The 13,334-nt window shown below is 45.8% G+C and overlaps 1 protein-coding gene and 1 long non-coding RNA gene across 6 annotated transcripts in view; one reads left to right on the top strand and one right to left on the bottom strand.

Annotated features, from left to right (window-relative positions):
• LOC130367791 (uncharacterized) overlaps window positions 1-13,334 on the top strand; it is a 104,521-nt gene that overhangs the window by 4,996 nt on the left and 86,191 nt on the right. The window lies entirely within an intron of this gene.
• The window catches only part of LOC130367773 (unconventional myosin-If-like), a 180,814-nt gene that overhangs the window by 117,200 nt on the left and 50,280 nt on the right, over window positions 1-13,334 (bottom strand). For 4 of the 5 annotated variants that reach the window (XM_056570537.1, XM_056570565.1, XM_056570545.1 and 1 more), the window contains one exon: window positions 12,857-12,994. In XM_056570537.1, the coding sequence (XP_056426512.1) occupies window positions 12,857-12,994 (138 nt within the window). Of the gene's footprint in view, window positions 1-12,856; window positions 12,997-13,334 lie in introns of all 5 variants that reach the window. The other variant, XM_056570554.1, reaches the window with a different exon arrangement.

Genomic DNA, 13,334 nt, shown 5'->3' with positions numbered 1-13,334 from the left:
AGTGGCTGAATGACTGCCTGGACTTTGTGGCAGCATGAAGAGACCATATAGTGGCTGAATGTCACAGCCTCAAGTTGGCTGAAGCATGAGGAGACCATATAGTGGCTTAATGAGACAGCCTGGAGGTGGCAGCAGCAGCAGCAGCATCAGGAGTCCTGAAAGTGACCCTTATGCAGAGGAATTTCTGAAACTGGGGACTAGCACTTCAATTATGTTTTGCAGTATCCATGGCAGCACAATGAGAGAGCCTGGAGGTGGTAGCTGTAGCATGAGGACACCATAGAGCAGCACAATTAATGAGCCTGGAGGTGGCAGAACCAGCATGAAGAGACCATAGAGCAGCACAATTAGAGAGCCTGGAGGTGGCAGCATCAACATGAGGAGACCATATGGCAGCACAATGACAGTGCCTGGATTTGGTAGCATAAGCTTGAGGAGGCCATATGGTGGCACAATGACAGAGCATGGAGGTGGTAGCATTAGCATGAGGAGACTATAGAGCAGCACAAGGACAGAGCCTTGAGGTGGCAGCAGCAGCATGAGGGCCATGCCAAGAGAGGGTTGAGTCTGAGGAACCCACTGACTGTTGACTGGGAGTGTAAGATGTCACTTGGGATGAAGTGGATGACTGAGTGAACCGGTCAATAACGGCTGCTGGGTTGCTGGTCTAGACACGACTGATAGCTGACACCGGGAGCTCAAACCTCTCGCTGTGACTTTGGCTGCCACACGCTCCTACTCTGCTGTGACCTCTGCCTGCGCCTGATGAATTTAGGCCTCTGCCACTCCACTGTGCACGTCCTGGCACTATTCTGCCTTACTACTTATTGGGTATATGAGGGGAGTACAATACGCTTCACTACGTTTAAAACAGTATTTTTCTAGAACAGCAGCAGGTGTGTACTATTAGCTGTCCTTTCACAGAATATAGGCCCTTGACAGATTAACAAGTACAAAATAGTACACTTCTTAGATGTAGCTATGTGGTATGCACTTATGAGGGCAGAAAAATGCGGTACAGAACGCTTAATAAATGTACTGGGGTAAAACACCAGCCGGTGATTACTTTTGGCTGTCCTTTCACAGTATGTAGGCCCTTGACAGATTAACAGGCACAAAATAGTACACCACTTAGAAGTAGGTATGTGGTATGTACTTATGAGGGCAGAAAAATGCGGTTAAGTACGCTTAAGAAAACCTATTTTAGTAAACGACCAGCCGGTGATTACTTTTGCCTGGACTTTCATAGTATCTAGGCCTTTGACAGATTAACAGGTACAAAATAGTACACTACTTAGATGTACGTATGTGGTATGCACTTATGAGAGCAGAAAAATGTGGTACAGTATGCTTAAAAAAAACAGTGCTGTAGCAAAAAAAAAAAAGCTGTGTACTAAACATAAAATTGCACTTTGTCAAAGACTATTAGGAATGGTCTTGTGGGTATTATACCGTCTACAGTATAACCAGTATAACCAGCAGATGATTTGTTGTGGAACAAAGACACAGAATTGCGCTGGAAAATTATTCCTGCCTCCTCTGCTAAGGATTATGAAGTTGATGCAGCTTGTTGAAATGTATGAGGCATCGAAAAGCTATCTGACCCTCTCTGTAATACTATGCCGAACAAAGTGACTGAGAAGTTAATGGCTACAGTAAAAATCCTTTTCAGTGAAAAAAACACTGCTCTCTGAGTCTCTGTCCACCAGAACGCTGATGTGACTAGCATGTGAAAGGCTGCTGGAATGAGCTTTTCTGTGTAATACACACACAGCGATGTCTGTCCTACGATCCTTCTGCAGTGTAATGAATGATATGACGAGCCGCAAAATGGCTGCCGAAAATATATGGCTGTGACATCACAGGGGTGACTGGCTGCTGATAGGCTGCATGTGATTCAGGGTCATCCCGCTTACCCACCTTCCCACCTTGCCTTCCCAGCGTTCCTTGCCCCATGAACTGACATGTGGATCTGCCATTTAAGATGCCCTGGAGCCTGCACCACAGTAAATGGAGTTTAATGAAGCAATTTGCGCAATAGAATTGCGGCAATATTCGCATTCATTGCAGATCGAATATTTCAAGAAATTCCTAACAAATTCGGGTTTGTCAGCTTCGATTCGCTCATCTCTAGCTAGGACTGTGTTTACAAGTTGTAGTATCACATCTAACTACCACTTGTGTTCTTGTCGCGAATACAATACGCAATTTCTTACCACAATTTCATGCAATTCATGTAAAAAATGAAAGCAATAATTAGTTGTGGTACCGCAACTTGTTAACACAGCCTAGATGTTAAAAATTATTTTGGTTCTCATTTTGGTCAATATTTTTAGCCAGAAAATCGACACAGAAACTATAATGCAAAGATTTGGAAGAATACTGACCAAAATGAGCTCCAAAATACTGTGAGGTGGGGACTTTAGGGCTGTCAGCTCTTGTACCCTATTAAGGCTGCATTTGTGCTTCCTAATCACTTTCCTTTGTTTGTTTGGCTTTTTGTCATGGCTTCTTTATGGGATGGAAGGATAAGGCTAAAGTTTCTACTTGTTTTTTTTCGGCCAAAAAACGCTGCAGCCAGATGTTAGCTGTAAATCAATGAGAAATCGCAAAATTATTTTTCCGCTTGGCATTTTCAGTTTGGCATTTTTTTTTTATCCTTTTGCCGTTTTTTTCACTCTTTTTGGCATTTTTCAGCTCCTTGGCAGTTTTGCAAAATCCCAGCATGTTGAGCCACTGGCATTTTTTCAGCTGAAATTGTGGTGTTTTTCTCCCATAGAAGTCTATGGGAGTAAAAGAAACTCCAAGAAAAACACCATGTGGGTTTTAACTTTGGCGTTTTTTCAGGCGTTTTTTATTCTCTTTTGAACTTTAGTGATCAAAAAAAGTGATGGAGATACCTTTTTAATAAAATTTCATTAAAAAAAAATAATAAAAAAGATATTGTAAGAAAAAATTGTATTTAACGAAATTTATATTTTTTATAACAACATTTTTATAAATTTTTAAACAGGGATCAATTTATGTGTGCGGGCAGGGCACAAAAAATGTAGCTGACAATAATAAAAATGTAGTGTGTGTTTTTCACTTTTTATTCTTTATTTTTTTGGTGGTACTACTACTCCCAGCATGGAACACACACTGTTCCATGATGAGAGTAGTAGTACCTGCAGTTAAGGACAGATCACAGCGGGTGTCACCCCTGACATCCGCTGTGATCGTCTTATCTATTGCAGAGATGCTGAGCGGCTCTATACAGCGCTCACAACTCTGCACTATACTCCGGCCAGTGATGTGAATAGAACATCACTCATTCATATTTCCCTCTGAGAGCTGTGATTGGCTGCCACCATCCGGCCAATCCCCACTCTGGGCGGAAAATATGAATGAGTGATGTAAATTTCTATTCACACCACTGGCAGCCTGGAGTATAGAGCAGAGATGTGAGCGCTGTATAGAGCCGCTCCGCATCTCTACTATATTATGGACGATCGCATCGGGCGATATGTCTATTAGTACATGTACTACTACTCCCATCATGGGACAGTGTGTTCTTTGCTGGGAGTAGTAGTACTACCTATAAAATGTCTAAAAAGTTAGAAAAACAAAAGTGAAACACACACACTTTATTAAAAATGTATAAAAATTTCGTTAAATAAAGTTTTTTTTCCATCACTACTGCATCCTTTTTTTTTTTTTTTTTGGTACCCAACAAATTTTGGGTACAAAAAAACAACAACAACAAAGGGGACAAAAACACAATTTCCACACAAATGAAAAAACGCCAGACGCAGGAAATTGCAATGCCGTTCTTTCAGGCGTTTTTTCTTGCTTTTTTCAAACCAAAAAAAGCAGGACAAAAAACAAAGTAGAAACTTTGTGGAAATGTAAATGGTAATCTGCTGGTTGGTCTGAGCATTTTGCTGGACCATTTAAGTTCAGCGGTATATATTTATTTGGAAGTTGGTGAATATTGTAGTTTGTTTATTTTAGCTGCTCACTAAAAAACAAGAATTTTATTTAATCCTCAAACCAGATTAACCTCTTAAAGGGATACTCCACCCCTGGCATCTTATCCCCTATCCAAAGGATAGGGGATAAGATGTTAGATCGCCGCGGTCCCGCTGCTGGGGACCCCAGGGATCGCCGCTGTGGCACCCCACCATGATTACTGCACAGAGCGAGTTCGCTCTGTGCGTAATGACGGTCGATACAGGGGCCGGAGCAGCGTGATGTCATGGCTCCACCCCTCATGAAATCACGGCCCATACTCTTAATGCAAGTCTATGGCAGGGGGCGTGATGACCGCCACGCCCCCTTCCCATAGACTTGTATTGACGGGGGCGGGCCGTGACATCACGAGGGGCGGAGCCGTGACGTAACGATGCTCCGGCCCTTGTATTGCCCGTCATTACGCGCAGAGCGATCTTTGGATAGGGAATAAGATGTCTAGGGGTGGAGTACCCCTTTAAGGACATTTTCTTTTATTCCTGATTGCCTTCCAAAAATCGTAACTCTATTATATTTCTATCCACAGACCCATGTGAGGGCTTGTTTTTTGTGTGACCAATCGTACTGTAGAATGACATCACTCATTTAACCATAAAATGTATGAAAAGGTCAAAAAAAATGTATTTGTATGAGGAGGTTGAAATGAAAACTGAAATGTAGCAAATTTTGTATGGTTTCGTTTTCACGCTGTACACTTTACGGTAAAAATGAAATATTTTCTTTATTCTGTGGGTCAAAACGAATAAAATGATATCCATGATTACATACTTTTCTATTATTGTACTGCTTTAAAAAAAAACTAACTTTTTTCACAAAATAAGTATGTCTAAAATTGGCCTATTTTGACCACCTATAACTTTCTCATTTTATCGTGGATGTATGAGGGCTCCTTTTTTTATGCCGTGATCTGTAGTTTTTATGGTACTACTTTAGCGTATATGGGACTATTTGATCGCATTTCATTATTTTTTTTTGGAATGTGATGTGACTGAAATGCAGCAATGCCGTTCATCGTTCAGGATAATTTACATTATATTCTAATAGTTCGGACATTTACGCGTGTGGCAATACTAAATATGTTTATTATTATTTTTTTTACGATTGACCCATGAGTAAAATGGGGGAAAGGGGCGATTAAAATTTTTATTGGTGAGGGGCTTTTTCAAATTTTTTTTTACTTTTATTTTTTTACAATTCTTACACTTTTATAGTCCCCTTGGGGACTATTTATAGCAATCATTACATTACTAATACTGTTCAGTGCTATGCATATGCATTGCACTGATCACTGATATTAGAGATCTTCTTTTCTGGTCTGTTCGATCTCAGACCAGAGAAGAAGACCCCAGGATGACGGTCGAAGCAAGTACGGCCAAGATCTTGGCTGGGCCGCAGACAATCATCCATTAGAATGCCCACACTGCTGCAGACGCAGTTCCGGTGTTGCGTCATGTACAGGACATAAATGTACGTCCTGGTGCGCCAAGTTCCAGCTCATCAGGGCTTACATTTACGTCCTATGTCCTTACGCGGTTAAACACTATCACTGAGAAACAAATACTGACTAAAACAAATCTTTAAAGGAGTTTTCCAGTTTAGAAAAACATATCCCCTATAAAAACTTATCCCCGAGAGATGCATGAAAGGGGTGTCTTGGCCACCACTTCGTGCCGTGGTCGACACAGCTTCATTCATGGGAAGAGTCGGGGTACCAGGTAGGATTTGTCAATATTTGTTTATTTGACCTGGAATTTACTATGGTATAGCCATGGCCAATTAAAGTGCGACGTTTAGGAAACCTCTCGTCTCCTTTCTCAAGCATTCTCAAGAGGCGGGAGGTTTCCGAAACGTCGCACCTTATGTTGTGAGGACACAATAAATATTGCATCTTATGGAACTCCACGTGTGCTGCAATCTTTTCTATTGTATTTAAGTTGGATTCCCTGACCAGGAACCCAATGATGGTGTGCACCGTATACGTTGTTCTGCTGGGCGAATGTGCTGCTTATTAGGATTTTTGTTTTTTTTCATGGCCAATTAAGTCTACCCCACAGATGTGTCAATGTATTTGTTACGCCGAGCGCTCCGGGTCCCCGCTCCTCCCCGGAGCGCTCGCTACACTCCTCTCACTGCAGCGCTCCGGTCGGTTCCACGGACCCGGGGCGCTGCGATACCGCCTCTGGCCGGGATGCGATTCGCGATGCGGGTAGCGCCCGCTCGCGATGCGCACCCCGGCTCCCGTACCTGACTCGCTCTCCGTCAGTTCTGTCCCGGCGCGCGCGGCCCCGCTCCCTAGGGCGCGCGCGCGCCGGGTCTTTGCGATTTAAAGGGCCACTGCGCCGCTGATTGGCGCAGTGGTTCCAATTAGTGTTTACACCTGTGCACTTCCCTATATCACCTCACTTCCCCTTCACTCCCTCGCCGGATCTTGTTGCCTTAGTGCCAGTGAAAGCGTTTCCTTGTGTGTTCCTAGCCTGTGTTCCAGACCTCCTGCCGTTGCCCCTGACTACGATCCTTGCTGCCTGCCCCGACCTTCTGCTACGTCCGACCTTGCTTCTGTCTACTCCCTTGTACCGCGCCTATCTTCAGCAGCCAGAGAGGTTGAGCCGTTGCTAGGGGATACGACCTGGTCACTACCGCCGCAGCAAGACCATCCCGCTTTGCGGCGGGCTCTGGTGAAAACCAGTAGTGACTTAGAACCGATCCTCTAGCACGGTCCACGCCAATCCCTCTCTGGCACAGAGGATCCACTACCTGCCAGCCGGCATCGTGACAGTAGATCCGGCCATGGATCCCGCTGAAGTTCCTCTGCCAGTTGTCGCTGACCTCACCACGGTGGTCGCCCAGCAGTCACAACAGATTGCGCAACAAGGCCAACAGCTGTCTCAACTGACTGTTATGCTACAACAGTTACTACCACAGCTCCAGCAACCATCTCCTCCGCCAGCTCCTGTACCTCCTCCGCAGCGAGTGGCCGCTTCTGGACTACGACTATCCTTGCCGGATAAATTTGATGGGGACTCTAAGTTTTGCCGTGGCTTCCTTTCCCAATGTTCATTACACTTGGAGATGATGTCGGACCAGTTCCCCACTGAAAGGTCTAAGGTGGCTTTCGTAGTCAGCCTGCTGTCTGGAAAAGCCTTGGCTTGGGCCACACCGCTCTGGGACCGCAATGACCCCGTCACTGCCTCTGTACACTCCTTCTTCTCGGAAATTCGAAGTGTCTTTGAGGAACCTGCCCGAGCCTCTTCTGCTGAGACTGCCCTGTTGAACCTGGTCCAGGGTAATTCTTCCGTTGGCGAGTATGCCGTACAATTCCGTACTCTTGCTTCTGAATTATCCTGGAACAATGAGGCCCTCTGCGCGACCTTTAAAAAAGGCCTATCCAGCAACATTAAAGATGTTCTGGCCGCACGAGAAATGCCTGCTAATCTTCATGAACTTATTCACCTAGCCACTCGCATTGACATGCGTTTTTCCGAAAGGCGTCAGGAGCTCCGCCAAGATATGGACTCTGTTCGCACGAGGCGTTTCTTCTCCTCGGCTCCTCTCTCCTCTGGTTCCCTGCAATCTGTTCCTGTGCCTCCCGCCGTGGAGGCTATGCAGGTCGACCGGTCTCGCCTGACATCTCAAGAGAGGACACGACGCCGCATGGAGAACCTCTGCCTGTACTGTGCTAGTACCGAACACTTCCTGAGGGATTGTCCTATCCGCCCTCCCCGCCTGGAAAGACGTACCCTGACTCCGCACAAAGGTGAGACAATCCTTGATGTCCACTCTGCTTCTCCACGTCTTACTGTGCCTGTGCGGATGTCTGCCTCTGCCTTCTCCTTCTCTTCTGTGGCCTTCTTGGACTCTGGATCTGCAGGAAATTTTATTTTGGCCTCTCTCGTCAACAGGTTCAACATCCCAGTGACCAGTCTCACCAGACCCCTTTACATCAATTGTATAAACAATGAAAGATTGGACTGTTCCATACGTTTCCGCACGGAGCCCCTTCTAATGAGCATCGGATCTCATCACGAGAGGATTGAACTTTTGGTCCTCCCCAATTGCACCTCGGAAATTCTCCTTGGACTTCCCTGGCTTCAACTTCATTCCCCAACCCTGGATTGGTCCACTGGGGAGATCAAGAGTTGGGGGCCCTCTTGTTCCAAGGACTGTCTAAAACCGGTTCCCAGTAACCCTTGCCGTAACTCTGTGCTTCCTCCAGTAACCGGTCTCCCTAAGGCCTATATGGACTTCGCGGATGTTTTCTGCAAAAAACAAGCGGAGACTCTACCTCCTCACAGGCCTTATGATTGTCCTATCGACCTCCTCCCGGGCACTACTCCACCCCGGGGCAGAATTTATCCTCTCTCTGCCCCAGAGACTCTTGCCATGTCTGAATACGTCCAGGAGAATCTAAAAAAGGGCTTTATCCGTAAATCCTCCTCTCCTGCCGGAGCCGGATTTTTCTTTGTGTCCAAAAAAGATGGCTCTCTACGTCCTTGCATTGACTACCGCGGACTTAATAAAATCACGGTTAAGAACCGCTACCCCTTACCCCTCATCTCTGAACTCTTTGATCGCCTCCAAGGTGCCCACATCTTTACTAAATTGGACTTAAGAGGCGCCTATAACCTCATCCGCATCAGAGAGGGGGATGAGTGGAAAACAGCATTTAACACCAGAGATGGACACTTTGAGTATCTGGTCATGCCCTTTGGCCTGTGCAACGCCCCTGCTGTCTTCCAAGACTTTGTTAATGAAATTTTTCGTGATCTGTTATACTCCTGTGTTGTTGTATATCTTGATGATATCCTAATTTTTTCGGCCAATCTAGAAGAACACCGCCAGCATGTCCGTATGGTTCTTCAGAGACTTCGTGACAATCAACTCTATGCTAAAATTGAGAAATGTCTGTTTGAATGCCAATCTCTTCCTTTTCTAGGATACTTGGTCTCTGGCCAGGGACTACAAATGGATCCAGATAAACTCTCTGCCGTCTTAGATTGGCCACGCCCCTCCGGACTCCGTGCCATCCAACGTTTTTTGGGGTTCGCCAATTATTACAGGCAATTTATTCCACATTTTTCTACCATTGTGGCTCCTATTGTGGCTTTAACCAAAAAAAATGCCGATCCCAAGTCTTGGCCTCCTCAAGCGGAAGACGCCTTTAAACGACTCAAGTCTGCCTTCTCTTCGGCTCCCGTGCTCTCCAGACCTGACCCATCTAAACCCTTCCTATTGGAGGTTGATGCCTCCTCAGTGGGAGCTGGAGCTGTCCTTCTACAAAAAAACTCTTCCGGGCATGCTGTTACTTGTGGTTTTTTTTCTAGGACCTTCTCTCCGGCGGAGAGGAACTACTCCATCGGGGATCGAGAGCTTCTAGCCATTAAATTAGCACTTGAGGAATGGAGGCATCTGCTGGAGGGATCAAGATTTCCAGTTATTATTTACACCGATCACAAGAACCTCTCATACCTCGAGTCTGCCCAACGGCTGAATCCTCGTCAGGCCAGGTGGTCTCTGTTCTTTGCCCGATTTAATTTTGAAATTCACTTTCGGCCTGCTGATAAGAACATTAGGGCCGATGCTCTCTCTCGTTCCTCAGATGCTTCTGAAATTGAACTCTCTCCTCAACACATCATTCCTCCTGACTGCCTGATTTCCACTTCTCCAGCCTCCATCAGGCAAACTCCTCCAGGAAAGACCTTTGTTTCTCCACGCCAACGCCTCGGAATCCTCAAATGGGGTCACTCCTCCCATCTCGCAGGTCATGCGGGCATCAAGAAATCTGTGCAACTCATCTCTCGCTTCTATTGGTGGCCGACTCTAGAGACTGATGTGGTGGACTTTGTGCGAGCCTGCACTATCTGTGCCCGGGATAAGACTCCTCGCCAGAAGCCCGCTGGTTTTCTTCTTCCTCTGCCTGTTCCCGAACAACCTTGGTCTCTGATTGGTATGGATTTTATTACTGACTTACCCCCATCCCATGGCAACACTGTTATTTGGGTGGTCGTTGATCGATTCTCCAAAATGGCACATTTCATCCCTCTTCCTGGTCTTCCTTCAGCGCCTCAGTTGGCTAAACAATTTTTTGTACACATTTTTCGTCTTCACGGGTTGCCTACGCAGATCGTCTCGGATAGAGGCGTCCAATTTGTGTCTAAATTCTGGAGGGCTCTCTGTAAACAACTCAAGATTAAATTAAATTTTTCTTCTGCATACCATCCTCAATCCAATGGACAAGTAGAAAGAATTAACCAGATCTTGGGTGACTATTTACGACATTTTGTTTCCTCCCGCCAGGATGACTGGGCAGATCTTCTACCTTGGGCCGAATTCTCGTATAATTTCAGAATCTCTGAATCTTCCTCCAAATCCCCGTTTTTCGTGGTGTACGGCCGTCACCCTCTTCCCCCCCTCCCTACCCCCTTGCCCTCTGGTCTGCCCGCTGTGGATGAAATTTCTCGTGATCTTTCCATCATATGGAGAGAGACCCAAAATTCTCTCTTACAGGCTTCTTCACGCATGAAGAGATTCGCGGATAAGAAAAGAAGAGCTCCTCCCATTTTTTCCCCTGGAGACAAGGTATGGCTCTCCGCCAAATATGTCCGCTTCCGTGTCCCTAGCTATAAGTTGGGACCACGCTATCTTGGTCCTTTCAAGATTTTGCGCCAGATTAATCCTGTCTCTTACAAACTTCTTCTTCCTCCTTCTCTTCGTATTCCTAATGCCTTTCATGTTTCTCTTCTTAAACCACTTATCATTAACCGTTTCTCTCCCAAATCTGTTCCCCCCACTCCTGTCTCCGGCTCCTCGGACATCTTCTCCGTCAAAGAAATTTTAGCATCTAAAAAGGTCAGAGGGAAAACCTTCTTTTTAGTGGATTGGGAGGGTTGTGGTCCAGAAGAGAGGTCCTGGGAACCTGAGGACAATATCCTGGACAAAAGTCTGGTCCTCAGGTTCTCAGGCTCCAAGAAGAGGGGGAGACCCAAGGGGGGGGGTACTGTTACGCCGAGCGCTCCGGGTCCCCGCTCCTCCCCGGAGCGCTCGCTACACTCCTCTCACTGCAGCGCTCCGGTCGGTTCCACGGACCCGGGGCGCTGCGATACCGCCTCTGGCCGGGATGCGATTCGCGATGCGGGTAGCGCCCGCTCGCGATGCGCACCCCGGCTCCCGTACCTGACTCGCTCTCCGTCAGTTCTGTCCCGGCGCGCGCGGCCCCGCTCCCTAGGGCGCGCGCGCGCCGAGTCTTTGCGATTTAAAGGGCCACTGCGCCGCTGATTGGCGCAGTGGTTCCAATTAGTGTTTACACCTGTGCACTTCCCTATATCACCTCACTTCCCCTTCACTCCCTCGCCGGATCTTGTTGCCTTAGTGCCAGTGAAAGCGTTTCCTTGTGTGTTCCTAGCCTGTGTTCCAGACCTCCTGCCGTTGCCCCTGACTACGATCCTTGCTGCCTGCCCCGACCTTCTGCTACGTCCGACCTTGCTTCTGTCTACTCCCTTGTACCGCGCCTATCTTCAGCAGCCAGAGAGGTTGAGCCGTTGCTAGGGGATACGACCTGGTCACTACCGCCGCAGCAAGACCATCCCGCTTTGCGGCGGGCTCTGGTGAAAACCAGTAGTGACTTAGAACCGATCCTCTAGCACGGTCCACGCCAATCCCTCTCTGGCACAGAGGATCCACTACCTGCCAGCCGGCATCGTGACAGTATTTTATTTAAAGGTGTCACCATTACCCTTTTCACAGGATACAAGACAAGAGTATCATGGGGTGGCCCAGCAGTTGTGCCCTGCAATCTTTGGATAGTGGATAAGTGTTAATGGTAGAACAACCCTTTTAAGTACTATTGCATTAGCCCTTAGGTTAGCTTCACACTATAGAATTTCTGAGTGCAATTTCAAAGCGGAATTCCACTCAGAAATTCTGGTGCAGCAGAATGCCAGCAATGGGATTCCGCTGCACAGTGCACACTACGGAATTTCATCTATGGGGGGAAATTCCACTGTGTGAACTCAGCCTTAGAGTGGTAGTGAGCTTTATAATCCCAAATCCTTGCATTTCCTTGGAGCCTAACTGAAAAACAAATGGAGACTGCTAAAATTTTAATTTACACTTGTATTTGTTGCTTGTTACCCATCTATACTATGGGTTCCCACTTTGATCTCAAACCATCTTTGGGTAAGTGTGCAGGAAATGAAAAAAAATAAAATAAACAAATAATATACATATTTATACATACAATACTTTCTGCACTTACAGCATGTATGACTGCTGGATGTGTCAGAAACAGCAACCGCTTCTCTGGGCTACCTCTTCCTTCCTCTCTTCTCTGTCTTGTCCATTTAAGGACTCCACTTCACCACAGCTTCTCTCTTCCTTTCTCCCTCCCACACAGTTAGCTAGCTACTCATCAGTAGAGAGGAGATAAGCTGCTGGTTCATGTAATTACATTTATTTCAGAAAAACTGAATTCTGCGAGTGATTATGTGATGGCCACGTACCTTGCCCACCTTTATATATAAATATTTTTCATCGCGGTCAGTCCGCTATCTGAAATGTGGAGTCTGTCTCCTAAAAATTGTAAAGTGCTGTGTAATTTGTTGACACTATATCAATTATTATTATGTGGATTCTGATTGTGGGCGCTTTAGATAGTCTATATTTTTTGTGATAAAACAGCATTATGTTGGTGATGTGACATGGAGGATGTGGTCCATTTGAAAAGAATCCTAGGAGTGCTAGCTAGAATTTTTACAATTGTCCTCTGTGAAAGTTGTTATGTTTTAGTCAAGTTTTCATGCACAGCTTAAGAAGGTGATATCCCCAAACAGGATGTCGATGAAAAGGATACAAAAATGTAGTCATCCATGTATCTTTTCTTGAGGTTCTCCACTATGGCATCCTCGGTAATTTTGGAGAGTAGCACCATATCATCAACTCCACTTTGCTTGACATTTTGGCTCTGCCAGTGATATCTTTCTTTGCTTCCCTAGAGAAAGATAGAGAATATTTAAGGGTAATGAAAAAAGCACAGTCAGCCCATTTTATTCTGCTGTAATACCTCTGCCACATCTGGAACCCAAGTGGTTCTACAAAACAGAACTAAAATAACTATGGAACACTAAAATAATCCAGTTTAGTAAAATCACAGATATTTATAATAGAGGCATTGAAATAGGGCTATAATACATCTGTATGTGGAAGGCTTGAATATGTTATCCAACTGACAATAAGGTGCAACATTTTTTTTACCCCATCACGTTTTGAACAGAATGCATGGCTAACAAGTCATAACATTAGCAAAAAGGGCATTTCATTTACAAAGTTAC

The sequence above is a fragment of the Hyla sarda genome, chromosome 1 (assembly GCF_029499605.1).
Source record: "Hyla sarda isolate aHylSar1 chromosome 1, aHylSar1.hap1, whole genome shotgun sequence".
Classification (NCBI taxonomy): Eukaryota; Metazoa; Chordata; class Amphibia; order Anura; family Hylidae; genus Hyla; species Hyla sarda.
Note: the sequence above shows the minus strand (reverse complement) of the source record. Positions and strands in the feature narration are given on the sequence as shown.